Consider the following 24,201-nt stretch of genomic DNA (forward strand, 5'->3'; position numbering starts at 1 on the left):
ATAAAAATAGAAAAAACTTAGCAAATGCAATTGCACTTGCCTCCTCTCATGAATTCCATTGTCTGCAGTACACACAGCTCATCCGGCTGCTGGAGAAGTTGGGGCGGCTGGCGAGCGGCCCTGCCGAGCAGGAGTTCGTGAGCCGCTTTCGCAGGAGCTTGGCCGTGCAGTCCAAGAGGCAGGAGGTCCCGCCCGTGCAGCACGACGCGCAGGGCATGCCCTTCAGCACCGGCCAAGGTACCGCTGCGGTCAGGGCGCTGCGGGCCCCTGGCCTCCTCTGCTCTTGCTCCCTGGCCCCAGTGGCTTTTGGTTTGGTTTGGTTTTGCTGGTGTTACACTGGATTTCCTAATTTTATGATTCTTTTGAAGTTTTTAAAAACTGAACCTTACAGTGGCCCAAGGAAAACATGGGGATATGAACCGACACAGTCCTTAACACTTTTCCTTCTCACGTTTTCAACTAGTAGAATCGATAAAGCACTGACAACAAAGGCCTCACTCCCAAACCTGAGAGTCTCGGGCACCAGTGTGTCAGTCAGGAACTGAAACTCATGAGAACCTCGGGAGCCCGGCTCAGCCTCCCCGTCTGCACGTGCCCTGGCACGGCCAGGGCCCGCCCCATGTGAGCTGTTGCTGCCACTTCCGCTGCTGCTTCCCAGAGCGTGTCCCTCCTCATTGTTTCAGCACTGTTTTCCAAGGAAGAGACCTCCCCTGAAGGCTCCTTTCATTTCTCCTGCACATGTTTCGTTATACTGTTGCCATGCTTTTAATATTGTATTAGATATACTCTCATAGTTTATAAAGTAACAGTAACATTGTGTAAATTGTTTCTGGGTTTTTTGTTTTGTTCTTTTTTTTTTTAGTACTAGGGATTGTACCCAACTGGTTTTTTTTGTTCGTTTTTTTTTTGGTGTTTTTTTTTTTTTGAAATAAGAGTCTCACTAGGTTGTTTGGGCTAGGCTCAAACTTGCAGTCTTCCTGCCTCAGCCTCCCAGAGGGCTGGAATTACAGACGTGCGCCTCCATGCCCAGCTTCTGTTACTTTGTTTTTTAAGAAGGTAAATAAATACGAATGACTGTGTAGGCCGTTGAAACCATATGTAAAACCATCACAGTGTTCCTAAAAGGGAATTGAAGTTCAGAATGAGCCCATGGTAAGCTGTATTATGTCAGTTGTGGTGTGGCTCACGTATCTTGTTTTTGCCTGACCGATATTCTAGAAGTCTCCTAAATATAGTGCTGTCTGTTGTTATCTGGGGAGATTAATTTGAACATAGTTCTACCTGTCTTTAAGGTTTTTACGAATATGAACTTAAAACTTTTAAAGGTAGAAGAAAGACTGCAACAGCAGAAGCAGTTGTCTCTGGGCATGGAAGTGGAAGGATCCGAGTGAACGGCGTGGATTACCTGCGGTACTTCCCGGTCATGCAGGACAGGTGGGTGCTGCTCTCGGCCTCTGCTTCCGGAGCGCACGTTCTGTGATGCACCCCGGTCAGCTGAGAAGGCTGTGCTCCGCCGGCGCCGTCTAATGACGGCTGCTCTCCACTAGTAGAGCAAGCGAGCTACCTGAAGCTGTTGCTCTTTGTGTTGTTTTCAGAATTTTTATGAAGCATCTGTGGAAACTTTTACTAACTGCCTCTTCCTCCTCTTTTCATCATACCACACTGGAACTTGAAAATTCTTAGCTATGTAGCAGGTTCTGAAATGCAGTCCATGCCGGAATGTAAGAAAAGCAGACTCCACCTCGGGTCATTAGGAGCCAGAGTGCACCAAACACAGGCTCAGCGGCCCCGCCCGCCGCAGCTCTCCACCACCAGGCAGCAGGGTTAGCCAAGGACAGGAGAGCAGGCTTCAGAGCTTGCCTTCATTTTCCTGAGAATGAGCCTTAAGAAATGCCCGCATCGCTTCAGATTTTACTGGTCCAAGGAAGTAGATTGTACGTATGCAGAGCAAGCAAAGAAACCTGACATCTGTTGGTTAAAATAAGGGCTGATCAGTTTTGCCTGATTCCCGGTGCTAACTGGGGCTTTTACATGTTCTAAACTGTGTGTCCCAAGGAGAAGTAGGCATTATAAGTAGATGTTAGGGTTCATCTAATGCTCTAGATGTGCTCATTTAGAGCTCTCTGTGAGCCGTTGGAGAAGGGGCCCTTCTTGAGACGATTGTCGTGTTTCCAGGAGTCGCTGTCATTATCCACAGGTCCCAGAAGCTCTGTGTGATTAGCTCCTCCCTTCCTAATCCTGTGTCCGAGCACGCTGTGATGTTTTTTTTTGTTTTTTGTTTTTTGTTTTTGTTTTTCTCCGGTACCAGGAACCAAACTCACGACCTTGCGCTTGCCAGGCAGGCGCTTTTGCCACTGAGCTAAATCCCCAGCCCCACGCTGTGATGTTTAAGGTTGCAGGACGGCGGAGGATTCTTCCAGGCAGCTCAGAGGGCTGCTGGGCAGAATGCTTGCCTCGGGAGATGTACACCTACTGTGCCCATGTTCACTCGCATTTGTCTAAATTAAACTAGCTCTGCCCTGCTGCTCCCAGGGAAGGTACAGAGAGCTTTTCCTTCAGGAAGTGCCCGAGAGGGACCCTGCTCCTGGGGTTGGTCACTTCAGCACAGGGACTGCTGGCTGGTGCTCTGCCTGGTAGTTTGTAGTTGGATAGAACTCCCAGTGACTGCACAGCAGGTCCCAGCCCTGCCTTGACCTCATGGTTAGATTGTGCTCATAGATCAGGCAACTGCATTTGCTGTTGTTGCTCCAGAGAACAGCTGATGTTCCCGCTCCACTTCCTGGACCGGCTTGGGAAGCACGACGTGACCTGCACTGTGTCCGGGGGCGGGAGGTCGGCGCAGGCAGGAGCCATCCGCCTGGCCGTGGCCAGGGCCTTGTGCAGCTTCGTCAGCGAGGACGAGGTCGAGTGGATGCGGCAAGGTATGTGCCGAGGGAGGGCACGCGTGCGCCCAGCACTGTCAGGCTCGGAGGCAGTGAGAGGGTTTGGGAACCTGCACCATGCAGCGTGTGGGCCATGTGCTGGGCCTTCCGTGCTGCGGGACCTGAGGGTGATTCTCAGGCCGGACCGCTGCAGAGTTAACGTGAGGTAGAATAAGCAGGCGAAGGCACTGCAGCCGCGCGGACGGCCCCCGCTGTAACGTCAGTCCGAGGGCCGGGCACGCTTGCGTTGGCGCTGGTCTGACTTAACAAGTACTTAACTCACCTGTGGTTGAGGCAGGCTGGTTTGGTTTTACCATAGAAATTCACCATATTGCCCAATGATGAAACACCTTGGGATTTTCCAAAAAGTACTGGGGAGTTTCATTTTTCCCACTGTGATGTTCGTCTGGATTCCTCTCCTTCCCTACCCCGGGCCCTGTTCCCTGGGGGTGAACACACAAGTCACTCTGCAGTGTGGACAAGAGCATCGGCTTGTGCGGCGGGCCTGGGAGGTGACGCTGAAGCCGAGTCCCGGCCCGCAGCCCCCTCCGGCCTTGGGGGTGGGGACCCGGTCCCCAGGTGAGCCGTCGGCTCTCGGTAGAAACACTGCCTTTGGCATAATTTACCTAACTTTCAAGCCTCTCAAAAGTCCACTTATTCATAAACAGTGTGCCTCTCTGTGGGATTCTTCATCTACTTTTTAAAAAAATTAAAAGGATGTGACAGCTGTTTTACTGGTGTGAGGTACTGTGCATATCTGAAAGTCATAAACGTTATTAGTATTCACACAAAAACTTAGGTCTTGTCTGTATTTTGCCCAAAATACTGTCTTAGTCCATGCATGCCTTTTAATTACAAATAAATGCAAAGGCTTTTTGGATCCAGGGTAGATGACTAAGCTTCTTTGGTACCTGGCCACTGAGCAACGTCTGAGAGAACAAGGGCGCGTCCCCCAGTGCTGCCTCATGTCCGGGGCTCTGGCCCTCACCGCAGCACGGGCGTGCAGACAGTGTGCGAAGCGCAGCTCGGTGATTGCCTGAGATTTGGCTTCCGGCTTAACCGCCCTCGTTCCTCTAGAGTAAGGCATTTGTGCTGAGAATAAAACTGTGAAGCCAAGTCGAGGAAGGTCATTGTCACAGGAGGCACAACCGCGTGGCGGGTCGGGTCCGAGCTGTGTCCACGCAGCCCCTGGCCCGTGGTGTCTGAGCGCCCGGCCTCGCACAGACACCTCTCTGTCTCTGTCTGTCTCTGTCTCTGGTCCCCTTGAGCACCGCGCTCCACAGGGTGAGCTGGGTTTGTTTGAGAAACTGAGAAAATACCCCAGATGAGGAAAGCGAGAAAGACTCCCGGCGGCCGGTCAGTCCGGGTCGGCTGCTCCCCTCGGGCTCTGACAGCAGGGCTGTGGGCCGAGGCGGCTCCCCCACATCGCTGCGGAGCTCCTCCTGTCCTCTCCACGGCTCATGTTTGCTCCTCTCTGTGCCCAGCCGGCCTGCTCACCACCGACCCGCGCGTGCGGGAGCGGAAGAAGCCGGGCCAGGAGGGCGCCCGCCGGAAGTTCACCTGGAAGAAGCGCTGAGCCGCACCCACCCTGCCCCGGGAGGGCCAAGCCCAGGCAGCGTCATCGTTCTCAGAAACTTGGGGGTTGCAAGGGGTTTATTCTCAATGCGGCTTCATAAAGGCCGCCATTAAAAAGTTAAAAGTAAAAATATTGTCTTCATTCTATTTTAAACATTTTCAAAAATAGTTATAGAAGCATAATTGGTAAATCTTGGCATGTTAGGTGTGAAAGGTGCGTTGAGCAAACCCATGGCCTGGGTGTCACTGCCTGCCGCAGGTGAGGAGGAGGCCGGGTCTCCAAGGGTGTGCAGCTCCTGGAGCCAGCTGCCGGTGGCGGAGCTCCTCTGTCCTGTCTGAGTTCCGCCACCGGGCCGCAATCACGCGCTTCTGCTGTGTGCCGAGAGCACCGCGGAGCCCCCTCAGCCCCGGCAGCTGCTGTGATGGCAGGAGCGGGAGGCCACGCCCACGCTGGGTTTTGCAGGACATGTGTGAGGGCACTTGTCCTAGTTCCTTTTCTCATTGCTGGGGCAGAATACCTAACACCCAAAGCGAAGGGAGGAAAGGTTATTTGCCTCCTGGTTTGCGGAGGTTTCAGTCCATATCCACTGGCTCCAAGGCAGAGTCGCGTGGTAGAGGGGCAACAGCGACAAGGGAGAGAGGTGACACTGTCCTTACATTGCATGCAGGCTGCTCGCCCTAGGGCGGGTGTAGCGCTCACACCCTTAATCCTGGCCAGAACTATGCCAACCCGTCAGTGGACTGACTTACTGATCACACACCTTAATCCCAGCGTCACACCCTCTAGATCCAGCCACCTCTGACAAAGCCCCATGACCGCATGAGGCTTTGCGGGACACTGAGACGCGAACCGTAGCAGCTTGATGTGCACAGGGACGTGGTCCTGCAGCTGCACAGCGAATGTGCCCGTCGGATGCTCCTGCGTGTGTGGAAAGTGCTCAGGGGTGAGCACACACTCAGCCCTCGGGAGCCCTGGGGCCCAAGCCCTTGCCCACTGTTGCCCGTGGGCGGGCGCCTGCACACTGCAGCCTGGCCCCCAGCGCAGAGCTGATGCCCTGCGTCACTGTGGCATGATACCAGCAAGATAACAACGTCTGTGGAGGAGAGGATGCAGGAATGTTATCATCGTGTACCGCAAGAATGGACGCATACAAATGAAAATCCGAAAGAAAAGAGGGAAGGGCAGAGTTTCGTGGTACATGGTCCTCCTGCTAGAGCTCTGTTTGTCGAGTACGCAGCAAAACGTGAGTGTTAGACGCATGGGAGCGGTTCGTTGCTGGGGCCCAGGTGCCTCTGCCTGGGTGATGCGTGGGCCAGGCTGCTCCAGGAGCCTCGAGGCGCCGCGGACGCTCGGCCTGTCCCGTCCTCCAGAGCTGTGGACGGCAGCGCACGCACAGCTGTTGGTAGGGAAGGGCAGTGTGTTGCGTTGCACAAGTGCTGATGTTTAGTAGGGACACATTGGCACATCCCCCCAAAAAAGCAAGGAATCGAAGTCCACAAAACGGAGTGGCATCTTCTTTAGTGAAGAACTTAGGTACAGAAAGTTCTTCTTACTTTAAGCCTTTGGCCAAAAAGCTCCCTACACAGTGAGTCAGACCCGGCGGCAAGTACACCTGTAATCACAGCACTCTGGAAGGCTGAGGCGGGAGGATTAGAAGTTCCAGTCTGCCTGGGCAACTTAGCAAGAACCTGTCTGAAACTTTTTTGTTTAAAGGGTGCAGGTAGGGATGCAGCTCAGCCCAGAGGCCCTGGGTTCAATATCCACTACCTCCCGCCCCACAAAAAATCCCTAGACAATAAATCCATCACTAGAATTTGGAAGTAATGGTAGAAGTAGTGGTTGAACGCCAAGCTGTAGAAACTACCAAACCTCAGTACTGTGAGCAAAACCCTACCAACACGTTTTTCTGATAGTTAACCTTGATTGTCAACTTGAGTGGCATTCAGAGCTGCCTAGCGGGTTCAAGTACACACTGGGTGTGTCTGGGTGCGTCCCAGGCAGCAGGTTGGGGACTATCTGGCCCCTGCCTCCTTCCTGTCTGGTGCTGTTCCCTGTGTTCTGCTTCGGAACCACCACGGAGAGAGCAGCTTTGCTCCCGCCTTACCTTCCGTCATGATGCTCCTGCTTCATCCACAAACCATGGACCCGACCCTTGGAAACGGTGAGCCAAACAGCCTTCCCCTTGAATTGTGCACGTCAGGTTTTCGTCCCAGTCAGAGAAAGGCTGACTAATGCACTGTCATTTCACAGAAATACACATGACTGTAGAGGCTCAAGATGTCAGAAAGTATTTTAAAGGAAGAATTTAAGTCATAGCACTGTATTTTCCTTCAACACAGGCCAGGCTTCAACTGAATAATCAATTAATGTGATATCCAAAAAGGGAGGACCCACGGCCAGACTTTATTATTAGTTTGGCACTGGAGGAGACTTAAATACGACGACTTCTATGCAGCGAAGGCCTGTACTGACCACGCTCCTGCTGCTCTGACATACTGGCCCTCCCAGCTCTGGCCACGCCCCACAGTGGGTGAAGGACCCCAGTGCAGGCATCACCTGTTACTGCCCCTCAGCCAGAGTCCACACCCAGGCCCTTGTCCAGTGGGCACCCACCCGCAGTACCCCCACTGGAGTCACCCCAGATGCAGTATCAACAAAGGGCGCGTGCCTGCACCCTCAGACCTTGGGTCACTCAAGGCTCCCAAGCCCAAGCCTGCCCTGCTGGTGTGTCCTGCTGTATGGACCTCTTCAGGCCTGACCAGTAACAGCAACTACCCTTCTAAGTAAGGCCTCCACCTTCACTTCCATTGCTGTGGTGGTAGAACAGCTAGCCAGAGTGCAGCCTTTCTGTTACTGTCTTGTGTTTGATTTTTCATCCACTGAACAAGCATTTCTTTGACATGGTTAACGACATTGTCTAAACAAGCTCCTTCTAGGAGTTGCTCTGAAAAGGAAGGGAGAAGCCCCCTTTCCTCGTGTGGCACCCCACCAGATCTGTGTTGCCCCGTGCGCCGGGCAGCAGTCACTGCAATCACATGGTGTGCCACACAAGGTAGGGAGGTGGAGGACCAGGGCTCAGATCCGCCTCCCTGAGGGCGGGGCTTGGGAGACTTCCGGGGACAGGAAGCAGGGATTTCTGCCTGGTGCCGAAGCAGTGGTCTGCACGTGTGAGGTCCAGCTTCTGGCTCTTGTGAGAACCTGTTCTAATATCGTGGTGTCCACGTGGCTGGAAGAGAGAGATTTGGGCCCTGAAGTCACCATCGGACACCTGTGCAGACCCAGAGGAAGAATTGGTACTTCTGAGAGTGGCTTCCACGTCCCTGAAAAGAAGCCTGGGCAAGCGTCATCGTGAGCCGCATGACAGAGGCATCACCCACGGCAGAGCTCGTGGACGGCAGGCCACTGCCTGGCTCTGTGACCCCCCAGGATGGGGTCTCGGAGCGGACAGCACACGGCGGCTGGGCTCCAGGAGCAGAGCCCCCCGGTCTGTCCACGCTGGGCACTGGTCTCCCGTGTGTCTTGGAGACAGCGCTCCCCGCTTCGATGGTCCCATTCTCGGGAACAGCCCTCGGGCCTCCCAGGACGCCTCGGCGTGGAGGACAAAGCCGGGAAGCGGGTGCCCACAGAAGGGTGGGAGACACCCGGCACGGCCTGGTGTTAACGCTGTTCTCCTTCCGTGGCTGCTCCTTAAGCTGTACAGAAGCTAGGACTTTGGGCTTTTGTGAAAACTTACCCCTTTTCATTTTCTGAAGACTTGAGTGTGTTTCTCCGGAGGAAGACTGAAAGCTCGCCAGGGAGCCAGGCCCCAGGGCGAGGCGAGGCCTGCTCTGCGGGCCGGAGGGAGAGCCACCCATCCCCAGCTCCGTCTCACATCTCACATCTCACCTCTGGAGCCTTCTGTACGGACGGAGCATGCGTCGTTACTCGGGGTCAGCAGTTCCCTGCAGCGCTGCCCCCACCAGCTCAGTTCTTGTCCCGTGATTTCTGAGCATTGCTTGTCTGCAGTGGGGGAGGGAACCGGGGAGGGAGGGTGGCTTTCCATCGCGGTGCTCAACAAGTGAAAGAAAGGAAGCCGGACAGCAGGAGCGTCTCAGTTACAGCCTGCAGAAGCCCAGCCACCTTGCGCCTGGGAGGGGGATGTCAGAGAAGCTCCAGGGCCCAGCGTTTCTCGGAAGGGCTTGAGCAGCCTCCTGCTGGAAGGGCTCAGAGTCCCCATCTCCAGAGGCGGGAGCGGGGGTCCCTGACAGGGCACGCCTCATCCTGACGGTACAGCTTGCCTGAAGAGCTGGCGCCCCGCCCGCATTGTTTCTGGGTTGTCTTGCAGTAGAAGCCGTCTCGTGAGGCCTGCAGGACGTAGCCTGAACCCTGCCAGAGCCACAGGTGTGGGGAGTCTGGACGAAGCTTCTGTCTCCCTGCCGCCTTCCATGCCGGTCCAGCGGCCACCCGGGGGCTGAGCCTAGCACACCCGGTGCACGCCGGCCCCTTGCTCCCCCGGGCTGTTCCCACATTCCACACGCAGGCACACACCTGTCCTCTGTGCACCCTGAAGGCCACCGGGGGCATCACGCCCACGTTCCTCCTGCTGGCCTAGAGCCTAGCCAAGGCAGGGGGCACGCTCCCCTCGTGTCCTGCCCCAGTCCGGCCCCGGGAAGGCTTGGAAGTAAGCGTTTGCCTGACCCGTAGAAGGTCTCACGCTCGCTCTGCACAAAGCACTCCACATCGAGAGGGCTGAGCTGGCCTAGGGCTTCATGTTTCCGCAAAGGTTAAAACAAAACAAACCATGATCCGTGTAAGGACCGGAAGTAACAGAGATGCTTCTAATACAAACCAAATAGCAAGATTCTCTTCCCACACACGCAAGCAGCCTCATGCTGGCTGGTCGTAGCTGTGCTCTCTGCCTGCCTGGAGCCACGCTGGGATTTCAGGGTCTGAGTTCAGAGGGACCGAGAAGAGGCCTGCTGGATCCAAGAGAATCACCCGGTGGTGTGGGGGCTGCCAGGCGCCCCCCACCTCTCTCCCGCTTCCCTCCCTTCACAGCAGTGAGACAGGCCAGACCCGCTCAGAGGGGGCACGGGGTTCCTCTGAGCCATGGCTCAGCACCATGTGGGGCTGTGTGCTCTCTGATTAGCACCGGCACCTTCCGTCTGCCCGGACACGCTCCTCAGCCAGCACTCCATGCAGCCGGGCCAGTGCTCAGGTGTCCGGGAGCAGGCCCAGTGCCTGGCTCATGGGGCTCACTTTCGAGAAGGGAAGCAAACATCAAATGTCAGACGTCCCTTGGCCTAGTAAACTAACTCAGAACACTCAGTATTTCCCCTCGGGAAGTGCCTCGACGCCAGGCAGAGGGAAGAGGGAGGGCTAGGGAGAAGCTACAGCTTCACTCACACAGGGCCAGAGCTACCCACTGCCAGCCGGTGCTGGAGCAGTTGCCAAGGCAGCCAGGCAGCTGGCGGAGCACACCACTGGGACCAGAGGGCTTGTGTGAAGCCCCGTGGGAGGGGCAGGAAGAGATGAGTCTGGAAGAAGAGGCGCAGCAGAAGTGGGGCAGACAGGGTAAAGGGACAACCTGGGGCCTTGGCGCTGCTTGGAGCTGGCTCGTCCCTGTGAGCAGTCCTTGCTGTGGGATCGAGCAGGGCCTTCCCTGCCCCTGTGGAGGTACTGCTGCAGGGCTCGTGTGGGAGCAGTGAGACGGGGCGGCCACTGCAAGTCAGGCCACTGCGGAGGGTGCCGTGGACCAACGTGCTGGATTTTGAAAGGTGGACTTATCTGAAAGCCAATTCCAAAATCCAGGGGCAGTGACTTGATTTAGCTGAACTGTATGTGACCCCTGCTGGTTATCCGTCGCTAACCTTGAGAGGAGGGAACACTGCCTTAGTTAAGGAGAGGGTGAAGATGCGTGAGCTGGGGCGGAGCGGCCCTCCCAGCCAGCTGTCCCCCGTGCGCCCTGGAGGCGCCCTCCCCAGGGGCTCGGGATACTGGAGAGCGGGCCTGCGAGTGTGTGTTCCCAGCCGGCGGCGTCACCCGTCTCAGGTGGAGGGGATTCAGAAATCGTCCCATTGCAAGCCCAGTCAGTTTCCAGGCAGGCAGCATAAACAGCGGACCAGTGTGAGGGGAAACACGGTTGTAGCTCAGAAAGCCTACATTTTAGTGAAAATTTTGAATTTGGATTTCTGGGCCTCACTGGGTGCAGCTCTAGTAAGTGCCTCATATCCCTTTCACGGATCAGGAAGGCTGTGGTTACTCTAATCACTTAAAAATTCAGTCTTCAGTTCAGCCTGCTGGAGGGATCCAACACTGCCCAGCGGAAGTGTGTGCCTGAGTCGTGTTGGGACTGATTGATTTGAAGGGGAAAACAGCCAGTGGTAATTATCCCTGCTATGCAAAAGAGCAGGCCCAGGTTATGTGTTTGCAGTCAGCTTCTAAAACACATGTGGATTGTGAGTTTGTGAGTAATTCTTACCCTCTTTTTTCCCCTTTGGTTAGATTTGTTTGTTTGATTTTTCTTTTTTGTACTGAGTGTTGAATCCAGGGCTTTTGGCCTGAGCAACATCTTAGTCCTTTTTTATTTTAATAGACAGGGTCTCATTAGTTTACTAAACTGCCTGGCCTGGGTTTGAACATGCCATCCTCCTGCCCAGGATGCTGGAATGAAAGGTGTTCACCGTGATACCCCACTATGGTTAGAATTTTAAAAGCTTGTCATAATTTTTACATGGTTTGCATTTTAGACACATTTATAACTTTTGAGAGGAGAGAATGTAGCAGTCCCCCTTTACTGAGGTTTCACTTTTCAGGTTTCAGTTACTGGAGGTCAGCAGCGGTCCAAAACGCTAAATGAAAATTCCAAAAATAAACAGTTCAGGAGTTTTACATTGTATGCCTCTCTGAGTGGCAGGAGGAAACCTTGTACCAAACCTCCAGGTCCTGTCTGCAGCGGAGTCCCCTTTGTCCCTCGATGCAGCCATACATGCCGCCTGCCCACGAGACACCTAGACGCCATCTCGGTCACCAGTGTGGCCATGGGGTGGGACGGTGCTGTGTTCAGGGAACCTTTCCCGTGCGGAAGATCACCGGTGCTAGGCATTTGGATTCTCCGAGGAGCCACGAAAAGATGAAAGCAAGATGTTTTGAGAGATCGCATTCATGCAACTTGTAGCGCAATGCGTTGTTACAGTTGTTCTGTCTGTCACTATGCATCTCTTCCTGTGCCAACTTTACAAATTAAACCTGGCGGTGAGCATGTGTGCACGGAGTAAGTGTGGATGGGAGGCTCCATGCTGTCCTTGTCCCTCGGCTCAGCAGAACCCCGTGGGCGAGGGCTGCTGCTCCCTGTGTTCCCCTGTGACTCGCGATCTCCAACCTCAGTTCCCTCGTTTAACCACAAGATGGAGCGGTGCACAACCGAATAAGCAACCAGACACACGGGAGAGGATAACTGTCCCTCCTGGATTCATGGACGTGGTGCATGTGTATTCTAGTGCCTCTTGAGAACACCAAGCATATTAATTATCTTTTCAAGTCCGTCTCTTACAGATGAAGTTCTAAATCCTGAATATTTTTGTTTTTCCTATGCTTACATTTGAACCTGTAGTTTCCTCACTTACGAAATGGATTCCTTTCAATGAAAGCGGTAAATTGTTAGAGAAGACTGGAAGCCGCAGGCAGGAGCCTCAGGCCCTGCCAGTCAGACTCTCACCAGCGGGCATCGGGTCCCCACTGCTTCTGTCTCGAGCCGCCCCGTGCCCCGTGTAGAGTAATGACGACGGCTGGCCTTGAACTGGCTGTTTCAAAACACGTTGTGTCAGTGTTTGAACTGTGAATAAGCTCTCCATGTTAGTTGCCAATAAAAGAGAAAGCAGAGGCCACAGCTCAAAGTAGATGAAGACCAGTACTAAGAGACTAAACTGAAGAACTGAGCTCCGACTGCGGTCCTGGGGCCCGGGCGAGGAGCGTGGACGTCGCACAGCCTGCGGTGGCTTGGCCAGGAGGGCAGCTGGTCTCTGCACAGGAACGAGACCCGGCCGGCAGGAGAAGCTCCTCTGCCTGGCCTCTTGCCGCCCGCCCCCACCCCACCGCTCTGGAAAAGCTTGAAAGTTTGGCCCGCACCTTTTTTCTTTTCTTCTCTCTCTCTCCCTCCCACCTTTCCATCTTCCTTTTTTCTTTCATTCCCTTGGTCTTTGCAGACCAATCAAATAATTTCTTCATCTCCAGATATTCCCAGTAAACACTTGTCTCTGATTTTTAAAAACTACCATTTCTTTTTGGTGGCTATTCGAGGTGCTGTCTCCTGGCTGTTTTGAAGCGGCCGCTGCATCGCCGTGAACCGTAGGCCTGCCGCGGCAGCACACAGAGCCCCCTCCTGGTGCCTGACCCTGGCTTTGTGCCACAGCCCCGCTCTCCCGCCTGCCACTTCCCGGTCTCCTGTGGCCACCAGTCGCCCTTATGGTCTGTGAGAGCAACTCCTGTGGGTAAGATCGTGCTGCGTTCGCCCCATGCCAGTTTCCACACCGGTCTTCCCTCCACCCAGAGGGCCCCCAGGTTCACCCAGCCCATGTCCTTCTTTCAAGAACAAGTGCACCATGAACTGTGGATGACCATGGCTGCAGGGAGGAGACCCTCCCTCTGTCAAAACTCAAATCTCAGCCTCAAGTTCGAGGAGATTCGAGAGGAATTACTGCGCCACAGGAAATCCATCTTATGTGACCTCAGTATTCTCAGAGTGCAGAGGAGACACATTCAGTGCTGTCCTGGTTGAAGTCGGGTAACAGCTAGGAAGATAAAAGGCCACTTTGTTGTTGTTCTAGCCTGAACTATAGCATTAGGCTTCAAAAGAAGCTCAGCAGGTGGACAGAGAGATCACCCTAATCTTACCTTTCTCTGCGCCAGCAGTTACAGGGATTCTCTCGAGGGTGCTTTCGGGTGAAGGCACATCTCAGAACTCCCATCAGAGCACACACGGATTTCCACTTACAATCATAGTCATGTTTCTGCATAGCTATACACTTTGTAATTACGGCTTTAATGACCTCGTAATATCTATCCATTGAGCATGTGTTCCATAATTTGCTTAACTGTTTTCCATACCGTTAGCCACATGTGCCTTGTAAAAATTATACTGTAAATAATGTGCTGTAAGCATGTGTGTACGTATACATTTTCTTTTATTTATCCTTAGACCGAGTCAGTGACATTCACTAGAAAAGAGTTCAAGGAAAGGGGAGGCTTTCTTGGGAAAGAGAAAGGGAAAAGAAGGAAAGCATGCAAAGCCTCGAGATGAAAGCCTCTCTTCCCTCCAGCTGCAACCCAGAGTAACCAAGGGAGGTCAGGCTCGCAGGAAATCCCACCCCCAGAAGGGGAGAGCGGGTGTGCAGAGCCCTGATTGGTTGTTATGCAAATGAGAGGGCAGTGGCCCAACCCTGATTGGGTGATATTTACATGTGCCCCTAGGCTGAAGTCCTCTGGTCAGGGTCTGGCCTGCGTTTCTTGGTAGGTGAAGCGAGAGCCCTGTGGGGTACGGAGCTCAGAGCCATACGTGGCCCACTCAGCCGCTGGCCACTTGGGACCCTTCTTGGACAGCGAGCTTAAACTTCACAGCTGAACTCCCCACCGCAGGCTTAGCAAGTCCTGGCCACCGACCACAGCTTCACCGACAAGTGGCTTTCCAGAGGGCTGCCATTTCCAGCCTCACCACACTGAGCAGCACTGTGACCGCACACGCGTGTTCCTGTCCTGCCGCCCACCACTGCGTCTGGCCGTGTCCCTCCCCCCGGGCACACTCGGGACACCGCCAGCCTCTAGCAGGCCTCCCCACTGCCTACCGCATGCCCTCCTGTTCTGGGTACACTGCCCTGGATGTCCTCACCGAGGCAGAAGAAGCGTGGAGCCATCAGACAAAATGGGGTGGCTGCGTCAGTCCCAACAGAAAAGAAAAGAAACGGGAGGTGGGGCTCTGACCCGCGGTTGCACAACAGTAGCCGTCACCGAGACTCCCGAACCCAGAGGCTCTCACGGCGGCCACCACAGCCCCGCTCAGAAGGTACTTCTGTGGGGACGTCTGCGCGGCCACTGCCTGTCTCCCTCAGAGAAACACCACCCTGGGCCTTAACCGCCCCAGCCCAGGATCAGTGTTTCAGAGTACCGTTCTTCTTTTAAGATGACACCCACTCGTGCGCCGCCGCAGTCTCCTGTGTCCCTCCGTGCAGCTGACTAGCTCCTGCGTCCACCTCTTCGTAAGGTCACTCAGGAAGTGCACTGCACAAGTCCGTCTCAGGCAGGAGAGGCCCTTCTGTCAGAAACCTTCCTGCCTCGGCACGCACGTCCTCTCACCCTTGCACTGCTTCCCTCCCAGGGCTGACCGTCTCCTCCTCAGCGGCCAAGCCCTAACCAGTGGTGCCCCCAGAACAGGAGCACAGCAGGGTGAGTGGCCCAGGGGCAGGGCAGTGGGCCATTCCCACACAGTCCTGTGGGTCCTCTGGCACTCCTGACCTGGGTCTGCAGAGTGGTGCTTATGTCGCGCTCCCTGCTGTAGGCCATCTCTGTCTGGGGTGTGTGTGTGTGTGTGTGTATGTGTGTGTGTGTGTGTGTAGACATCGTCTTTCTTAGAGTTCAGGCTGGCCTCAAACTTCCTATGTAGCCCAGGCTGGCCTCCACCTTGAGAACCTTCTGCCTCAGGCTCCTGAATGCTGAGATTATAGGTGTGCACGGCCACACCCAGTGTAACCCTTAGTCAACATCCATCAGCTGCATTGGATTAAGGACCGCCTAGCAGATAGTACAGCACACCCTGGGTTGTCAAAGAGGTGTGGCTTTGGGTCTGTGTCTGGTCCCTGACCCGTCCTCTCCGGCACTGCTCCCCTGCTCTACTTCCTGGGCTCCATGAACTGAGCAGCTTTGCTCTTCTGCACCCATCCACCCTGATGCTCCTGGGAACATGAGCCAGATTAAACCTCTCTCCTCTAGGTTGTGAGTGCCCAGTGTGGAGTCCCAGAGACAAGACAGCTGACAGGCACACCCAGAGACCTATCTGAGTGTCCCAGAGACGTCCACCCGCACCCCGTGGTCAAGTTCAAGCCCACCCATCAGCCCAGGGGCTCCTCGTGTCCATGGCTACAGCGGGGCCCAGCCACCCCAGAAATTCTGCCTCAGCTCTGTCCCTCAGGCCCACCCTGACCTCTTCCGCTCTCCTCAGCTCCTGCTGGGTGTCTCCCGCCCTTCGCTTGTCCCTCGTGGTCCTGCGGGCAGGCGGTGTGGCTGGGGGAGCACGGAGGCCCACGGGCCCAGCTTCCTCCTGTCTGCCCTGAGAGATCCTCGTGAAGGAAGGCAGCAGAGGCGGCGGGTGCCTCTGAGGAGCAAGCCGAGGACGGGTTGTGGGGAGCCTTAGCACCCCAAGAGTACGCCACATGCTGGCTGCTCTGTTCATGCTTCTCAGCTTCTGTAGCACCGCGGAAATCTGGCGATTCTTCCTGATTATTTGATATTCTAGTTATTACCGCACGTGGATAGTATAATGCACCTCAGTGAGGCAGCCTGGTGAGCCACACATTGGTCAGACCCGCCCCTCCCGCAGCTGCTTCGCCTTCCCAGCGGTTCCCCTTCCGCTTCCGTGCCCTCTCTTCAGCGCTGGGCTGCGCACGTGAAGTCCTGTGAGTGATCTTTTGAGTCTGGCTTGTTCTGCTTAATGTGATGGTCTCCAGTTCCATCCGTTTTCCTGATGCCAGCCTGACTGCATCTTCTGTGTGGCTGAGCGATGCTCCCACGTGGGTCGCACGCTGCCATCTGTGGGGTACCCAGGCCGACCCCGTCACTGGGCTGACGAGCGCTGCGCCTCGGCAATCACGGGGATGCAGCTCTCTCCAGTGTGCGGCTGGAATCCCTTTGGGCCCTGCCCAGCAGTGCGAGTGGCTGGGTCCTTGGTACCTCCAGTTCTTTAAGGAACCCTATGCTGATGTCCAGGGTGCCTGTACTAATTTATATTCCGACCCCCACCAGGAGATGTTTGTAAAGGAATTTTCCAATCACTATCCAATCCATAACCCTTCAGCCTAACAGGTTTTTAAGATATATTTTAAATTTATGACGATGACTGCACAAGTGTACATATTTAGATGGTGTGGTGTGGTAATTTGATTCCTATGCATAATGTGTAATGATAAAATCAGAATACTTAGCATCCACATCTCAGACATTTATCATTGCTTTGAGTTAGAAACCTTCAGACTCGCGTAGGTTTTTCTTCTGAACCATGTAGTAAATTGTTGTAAGCAGTAGTCACTAGAAGGTACTGTGAACACCAGTGTTTGCTTCCTTCCGGCTGCACTCCGGTACCCGTTATCCCGATACCCCACCTTGCCTCTGTCACGTGGCCCTGTTTCCCGGTCTCTGGTGACTGCTATTCCCTGCTGTACTGTGCTGAGGTCAGCTCTGCTAGCTGTCACTTACGAGTGAGAACATGCAGTGTCTGTCTGCTCCAGTGTGTCTCACTAACGTAATGTCCTCTTGTTCCACCCACACTGCCACAAACACCAGGGTTTCTACCCACGCGCGTGCACGCCCATGCACGCACACATCACACTTTCTTCACCCTTTTCTCTCTGAGCGTTCACCTGTGGATGGACATCTTGGTTGATTCCACACCTTGCTGTAGTGAATGGTGCTGCGATGGACGTGGGCCGTTAGGCATCTCTTTGACCCACGGATCCTTCCTTTGAATGGCTACCCACTGTGAAATCGTTGAATTTGGAGGTAGTTCTATTTTTTGTTATTTGAGGAACCTCCATACGGTTTTCCTTGGTGGCTGTGCTAATTTACATTGTCACCAACAGTGTATAAGAGCGCTCCTTTCTACAACATTGATTTTTTTGTCTTTCTGATGATAGCCATTTCATAGGGTGAGATATCTCATTGTGATTGTGATTTTGATTTGCATTTCCCCAGTGATTTGTGACGCTGAACATTTTTTTCATATGCTCGTTGGCTGTCCGGATATCTCCTTGAGAAATATCTGCTCGGATTATTTGCTTTTCTTAACACTTTATGTATTTTTCACAGTGCTGCAGATTGAACCTGGGGCCCTGCACATATGAAAGGCAAGTTTTCCATCACCAAATCCCCAACGCTATCTGCCCTCTTTTTTTTTTTTTCTGTACTAGAGATTGAACTCAGGGCCTTAAGCTGACCCATACCACAAACCCTTTTATTTTTGGTTTTGAAACATGCTCTCAAAGTTTCTGAGCTGCCCTGGCTGTGCTGAACTTCCAGTCCTCCTGAGTCTCTGGGATTATGGTCCTGTCTTCTGTGTCTGGCCCTGTGCGTTTTATAAAGTGAATTTTTTTCTGTTGCATTTTTGAGGCCCTTGTGTTTTGGAGCATTAATCTTTCACTGAATAAGTGCTTGCAAATATTTTCTCTCTTTCTGTAGGTTTTCTCTGCTCTGCTGCTTGTTTCTTTCACTGTGTGGAAGCTTCTTAGACAAAACCCCGATGTGTCTATTTTTGCTTTTGTGCTTGTGGCGTCTTATCCAAAGACCCACTGCTTTCTCTGATGGCTTGAAGTGCTTCCCCTGGATTTTCTTCTAGCGGTCTGTCAGCCTCAGCTCTTACACTTAGTTCTTTGATGCATTTTGAGTTCACCTGTATGTGAGGAGAAATAGGGTCTGTGTGCCCATGAGGAGTATCCAGTTTTCCCAGCTTGTTTACTAAGCAGACTGAACAGGTTTTCACACCTGTGTTCCTGGCCACCCCGCCCACTGTCGCCAAAGGTGAGGCCGGCCAGGTGGCCATGGTGGAGGGTGGACGGAGGGGCAGGAGCGCCCATGGGAGGGGACTGGGCAGCCTGGGCAGGTGAGGAGCCCCTGACCCCTGCTGCACACTGTGGGCTTCAAGGGTGCTGTGCAGAGAGGAGCCCCTGCTCCAGGGACAGCACTGTGCTTCAGTGGTAGGAGGGACCCGGAGCGCACAGCTCGCAGGGACAGGAAGCGGGGCGGGCTTGCGAGAGCGGGCAGGGGCTCTTGTGCACAGGGCACAGAGCGTCGTTTGGGGAGATGTGCTCGATGCCACAGAGCCCTGCACTTTAAAAGGCTAGCAGGGTAAATTTTACATAATTTTATCACGAAAAATAACCTTCAGTGTTTCCATGTTGCCTGAGAGCCACGCAGGAGCTTGGGGCCTCGAGGGCCTACCCCAGCTCTTCTTAAAAAGTTACTCACTTATTCATTCATTCGTTCATTCAGTATTGAGACAGACTCACTAGTGGCATGCCCCAGGCCGGCCTTGAGCGCACAGCCTGCCATCTCCCAAGCTGCAACTGCACAGCACTCTGTACTTTCTGGGCCACAAGTGTGGTCAGCCTGCCCGCGGGCCCTGTCCCCAGGCCCGGCGCTTCTGCCCCCGCAGGACAGGGACACGGACGGCCCGCGGCCGAGGGAGGCTGGGCTGTTCAAGGCCGCGTTCCCTGTGCACGTCCAGGACAGGCGTAGAGAACCAGAGCAAACTGGTGAGAGCGGGTGGAGAGACTAACCCCTGCCCGGCAACAGCCCGCCTCGGCCCCGCGCCCCCTGGGCGGTGCCGGGGGTAGACGTCCATCTGCGCGACTGCGGCCGTGGCGGTCACGTCTGACAGCCCAGCACAGCGTTCGCTCGGAACGCCGGCGCGTCTCCTGCTCCCAAGGCCGCCTTACAGGAAGCGGGAGGAAAGGGAGGCGGCCTGAGCCGGCCTGCGGGATCTGGCTTCCCGCAGCCGCCTCTCCAGATGGTATCTGCTGGGAACAGTCACGGCCATTACCGAAGCTCAGCGGTCAGCGGACGTGGCCGAGCTGCCCGCGAGGGGGCGCCCGTGCAGTGCTGACCGGAGCCGCGCGGTCCGCGGGCCTCAGCACAGCCTCCTGCGTGAGGAGGACGGTGCGGGCAGTCACCCCGCGTCCTCCCTGCCCGGGGAGAAGAGCTTGCTTCCTCTCTCCAGTTCCAGTGGCCTGTGCAGGGAGCAAATAAAACTTCCTTAGCACCTGCTTGCAGCGCGTTACGTTTGCATTCATCCTAGGGTGTAAGGACAAGTCTTTAGCACCCTTGAATTCTTTTTATCACTCCCCCCCGCACACCTGCCACCCCGCCCTCTGGATTCCCTTGCTATTTGCAAAAGATCTATCTTTTTGTTTCCCATTGTCTGTCTTCTATTTTGTTTCTTTAAAAGTTATTTACATTTTGGTTCCTTGTTCAAAAGAAACGATGTGACATTTACGCTTGTGAGTCTGATGTATTTCATTTACCATTACCGGCTCAAGGCGCATCCGTGTTCCCACAAATGACTGAAGTTCATCCTTCTTTATGGCAGAGTAGTGCTCCATTGTGTGTAAGTATATTTTCTTTACCCATTCATTTGCTGATGGATTCATAGGCCAAGAAGCAAAACTGCTGTACTAGAAATTGCAACACCGGGTTGGGGAATTTCAGCGGAAAGTCGTTCCTGATTGGAAGTGGTATCCTGTCTTCATCTCCTCTCTCCAGGACAGGTCTCCTATCCTCTCACCCCTCCTCAGCTGGGTCCCAGGCTGGCCCAGACAGTGCGGGACAGAGCAGGCTGCGCCCTGGGGGTGTGGGGAATTCGTGCTCCTTGCTCCCAGAAGGGAAGGGCCGGTGGACCTGCCCGAGGGCACACTGCAAGCTGGCTTCCCGCCTCGACCACCTGCGACCATACTGCAGGGTGGTGACAGGGACTTCGCGACCAACACGTCCCAGTCAGCAGTGGGACCAGATGTGGCTTGTGGGGGTCGAGGGCCTGCAGCCAGGCAGCCCCCGGGCTGGGGTCCTACTCCTCCATCAAGGCTCATGGACGAACTCGCTGCCCCGCCACTCACATATCCTGTGTCTCCGTCAGCCACACTTTCTTTCAGCTGTAGGCCACACGGCCTGAGCCCAGGTCCCACCATTTTAGTCTGAGTCCTGCCTCTGCCACCCACTTGTCGGACCTTGGGCAGATTATTTGTTTCCCTGGGCCTCACTTTCTTTACCTGTAAAATGGGCTGAACAGTAAATGAATTACTGCACAAAAATGCTTAGACCACTGCCTGGCACGGGGAAGTTGTACAGAGTTTGATTCAGCCTTAAGCTGAGGGAGAAGCCCCCCACCCAGATTCTGGAAGGAGGGGGCCTAGGCCGGGCTGTGCTCGATCCTTCTCTCACCATCCTCAGCATGACCCTGCAGCAGTGATGAGACAGCATCCCCTGGTAGTGGGATGGAGGTGGAGGAGCTGGGGTCACAGGAGGTTTTCGCTCGTCTCGGGGCGCACACCACCTCCTCGCATGGAGTTATCCAAGAAGAACGAATGCCTGGTTTCCAGCTATGGTCCTAGTAGGTGCAGGAGGTAGCAAGGGTCGTCTGAAGTCATTACCCGGAGCCGGGTGTGCAGCTTACAGGTTTCTCTGGGGCGCGAGGCACAAACACAGCCAAGGGGTCGTTTCTGGGAGTTCGCCTGGTGGTAAGAGGCTGGAGGGTGGGGGATTGCCGCTCTCAGTCTCCGCTTTCACACACGAGAGGCTTTGCCTGACAAAAGGCGTTTCAGGTGCGAGGAGGTCCCCTTGGCTTACCAATAATTCAGTAGAAGGCTCCGCTTCTTGTGCTTTAAGAACTCTCCTTGATTGCTGCTCATTTGTGTTCTCTGCAGAGCAGGAAAGAATTTCGTAAAGGGCATTGCAGCTCTTGGTTTTATTTTGTTGAGTGCAGGAAGGTATTCTCATGAGTACTGAGAATATGGCTATTTTTTTTGTCTCTCTAAATAAAAATATCTTTTACTCCAATCTAAGAACCAGCAAATCTTCCGCAAGCATCCTGAGCATGTTTTTGTATGAGCATTAGTCATTAGTCTCTATTTCCTGGGGATAAATGCCCAGAAGGTAACTGCTCAGCAGCGCAGAACTTTCATGTTGTGTTTTGCTAGAGTGGCAGCACCATGTAAGTCCTTTTATCTGGACGTCCCTCCAAGCCGCGTGTCCTCACAGGTGAGGCCTTTGAAAGCTGGCTGGGTTATGGGGATGCTATACCTAAATGTGCTGTTAGAGGTGGGGGCCGGAAGGATGCGTCTCCCTCCCTCCTCCTCTCCCCCTCCTGCTTCCCGTCTGCCATGCTGGGAGCAGCTCCCTCCCTTCCCCGTGCCCCTTTGCCATGCTTTGGAGCCAGTGAACCTCGGACTGAAACCTTTGCAAACTGTAAGCCAAGATAACCCTCTTCTTTTAAGTTGCATGTGTGGGGTACTGCGGCTCAGCAGCACGGGAAATGACTAAGACACGATCTCAGCAGCATCTGCTATTGTCCCTAGTTTTCATTTCAGCCACATGGAAAGTTGTGTGGTGACCTCTCATTGCAGGTTTGATCTGCAGTTCCCTTATGGAAAACGATCTTGAGCATCTTGTCATGTTCTGTGGGGCGTCTGTGTATCCTCTTCGGTGAAGATATGTCACATTTCTGTGCTTGTCTTTTGCCCATTTCTTAACTGACTTTCCCCCCCTTGCTATTCAGTGTTGAGAATTCTTTATATATGGTAACTGCTACTCCTTTGCCACATATGTGCTGTGAAAGTGTCACTCTGGAGCTTGTCTTTTCATCCTCTTATCAGGATCTCTCCCAGAGCAGGTCAGAGTTTCATCTTATAGTTTGTCCTTTTGATTCTTAGCACTTGATAACAACTGCTGCTCTTATGTCCAGAAGGTTCTGGATTTTTTTTCCTAAAAGTTTTATAGTTTAGCATTTCGTATTATTTGAAACCAGTGATCTATTTTGAATGAATGTTAGTTGTAAGGTATCCCATTTCAGTCAAGGACCATATTTTTTGCCCATAAATTCCAGTCACAAACAGCATACTGAGAGCCTAATTTTGATTTCTAAATACGCTGTTTATTTAAAAAGGAGCCAGGCCTCCTTGGAGAAGTGGCTGATCTGCCGGGCTGGGCGCATACAAGGTCACCCTCAGCTGTGCCATGCCAGCATCTCAGGAAGTTAACCATGGTCTTTGCATATGACCCAGCAACCCTGCACTTCATTCTTACCCCTCGCAGATGGGAACCACATCCACTCAAAGACTTGTTTATATCAGACGTTGCCATAAACCAAGCCTGCACTGGACGCGGTGCAGATGCGTGCCAGTAGGAGAACCCGTGGATCTGGTATGTCCTCCAGCACAGTGCTACTCAGAGATAACAAGGAGTCAACCGTGATTCACCCAGCAGTGTGGGCCACGCCCAGAAACACAGTAAAAACTGAGAGACGCAGAAGAACACATGTTGAATGCTTCCACTGACAGTGATAAAAGCAGACCACGGGACCAGGGTGGGGAGCTCACCAAAGGCTCGCTGAAATGTGGGTGTGGAAGTCCTGTGCCTGGGTAGTAGTGGTCACGGGTGTATCTTTATCAAAACTCTCACTCCACAGGAGAATCAGTACATCTTATCTTCTCTAAGTAATATTGCACTCAAGTTCATTTTTAAAAAAAGATTGAAAGGACGAGTCTAAAGGACAGAAGCCACCTTGCAAGGTGCTACAGCTTGTGTCTGGAGTGTCCCTCCAAGGCCATGAGTTAAACGTCCTGGTGCCCAGCTTGGTGCCATTGGGAGATGGTAAACATGTTAAGGGGTGGGGCTTGGTGGGAGATCTTTAGGTCATTGGGGGCATGCTGTTGAAGGGCCTGTGGACCCAGCCTCTCTCTTCCTCTTTCTCTCTCTTGTTTCCTGGCTGTAGGGTAAGCGGCTTGGGTTTGCCTTGTGTTCCTGCTATACTTCTAACCCCAGGCCCAAAGTTGGAGGGACTACAGACCGTGGACTGAAGTCTCCTAAATTCTGAACCAAAATAGGACTTTTCTCTTTATGAAGATATTTATATTCAGTTGTTATAGTAATAGAAAACTGACTAACACAAAAGAATTCCTCTGGTCTAACCTGGGCAATTTGAGCATCAGAAAGAATAATGACTATAGACTAATGAATGAATAATAATAATAACCTAGTGGACCACAATAAGAGAGAGGCAGAAACAGAGAGAAAGGAGGCTCATGTTTACTCAGGAATCCTCATCTGGGAAGTAAACACGTAAAGAGAGCTGGGAGATGACGACCTGAGGTAGGGCTGGGGAAGGTAAGTGCAGAGCTTACCTGCGTGTGGAGTGTGGGTGACATTCTGTTTTATAGCTAGGTGGGGTTCTGTCTGCAGCTCACCTTTGGAGTCATTTGTTACACTGCACTGTCTGTATGCGGTATGTATGCAAAATAAGAAGAGCAGCCTCCGTATTCAGAGAGGACCCAAGCAGCGTATTTAAAATAGCATTTCAACCCACTGATTCCATTTTCTCAATCCAAAAACCTATTACGTTTGACAAGGGGAGATGTATAAGTAATTAAGAAATAGAACTAATTCTTGCAAAAATGTTCTCAAGAAAACCATTTTTGCAAATGCATTTTTAGGGCTTCTTAGAGAAGCTGAGACAAGAAATATCAAGTTGTCAGAAGAGAATTAGCTTTAGAACAAATTCTCTGTCCTCATTTTAGAAGGCTTTGCAGATTCCTCAAGCTATAAAGTGTCTACTCTTTTCTAAAAGTGGGAAGAGGAAATGAAATGAAATGGAGAATCTTTTTAATATGAATGAACACCCAGCTAACTTGGGATCTTAAGTGGGTTGACTTTCTCTAGATCCCTATGAAAATATTAATTAAGCTATCAAAAGAAATGTGA

At 53.3% G+C, this 24,201-nt stretch overlaps 1 protein-coding gene across 2 annotated transcripts in view; it reads left to right on the plus strand.

Moving 5' to 3' along the window:
* Positions 1 to 24,201, plus strand: part of Mrps9 (mitochondrial ribosomal protein S9) — a 132,429-nt gene that overhangs the window by 47,511 nt on the left and 60,717 nt on the right. The window contains exons 8-11 of one of the 2 annotated variants that reach the window (XM_005400780.2): positions 69 to 237; positions 1,326 to 1,434; positions 2,752 to 2,921; positions 4,406 to 4,627. In XM_005400780.2, coding sequence (XP_005400837.1) covers positions 69 to 237; positions 1,326 to 1,434; positions 2,752 to 2,921; positions 4,406 to 4,497 — 540 coding nt within the window. In that variant the 3' untranslated portion in view covers positions 4,498 to 4,627. Of the gene's footprint in view, positions 1 to 68; positions 238 to 1,325; positions 1,435 to 2,751; positions 2,922 to 4,405; positions 4,628 to 24,201 lie in introns of those variants that run through there. The other variant, XM_005400781.2, reaches the window with a different exon arrangement.

Source organism: Chinchilla lanigera, unplaced genomic scaffold (assembly GCF_000276665.1).
Source record: "Chinchilla lanigera isolate Chin_1 unplaced genomic scaffold, ChiLan1.0 scaffold00069, whole genome shotgun sequence".
Lineage (NCBI taxonomy): Eukaryota > Metazoa > Chordata > Mammalia > Rodentia > Chinchillidae > Chinchilla > Chinchilla lanigera.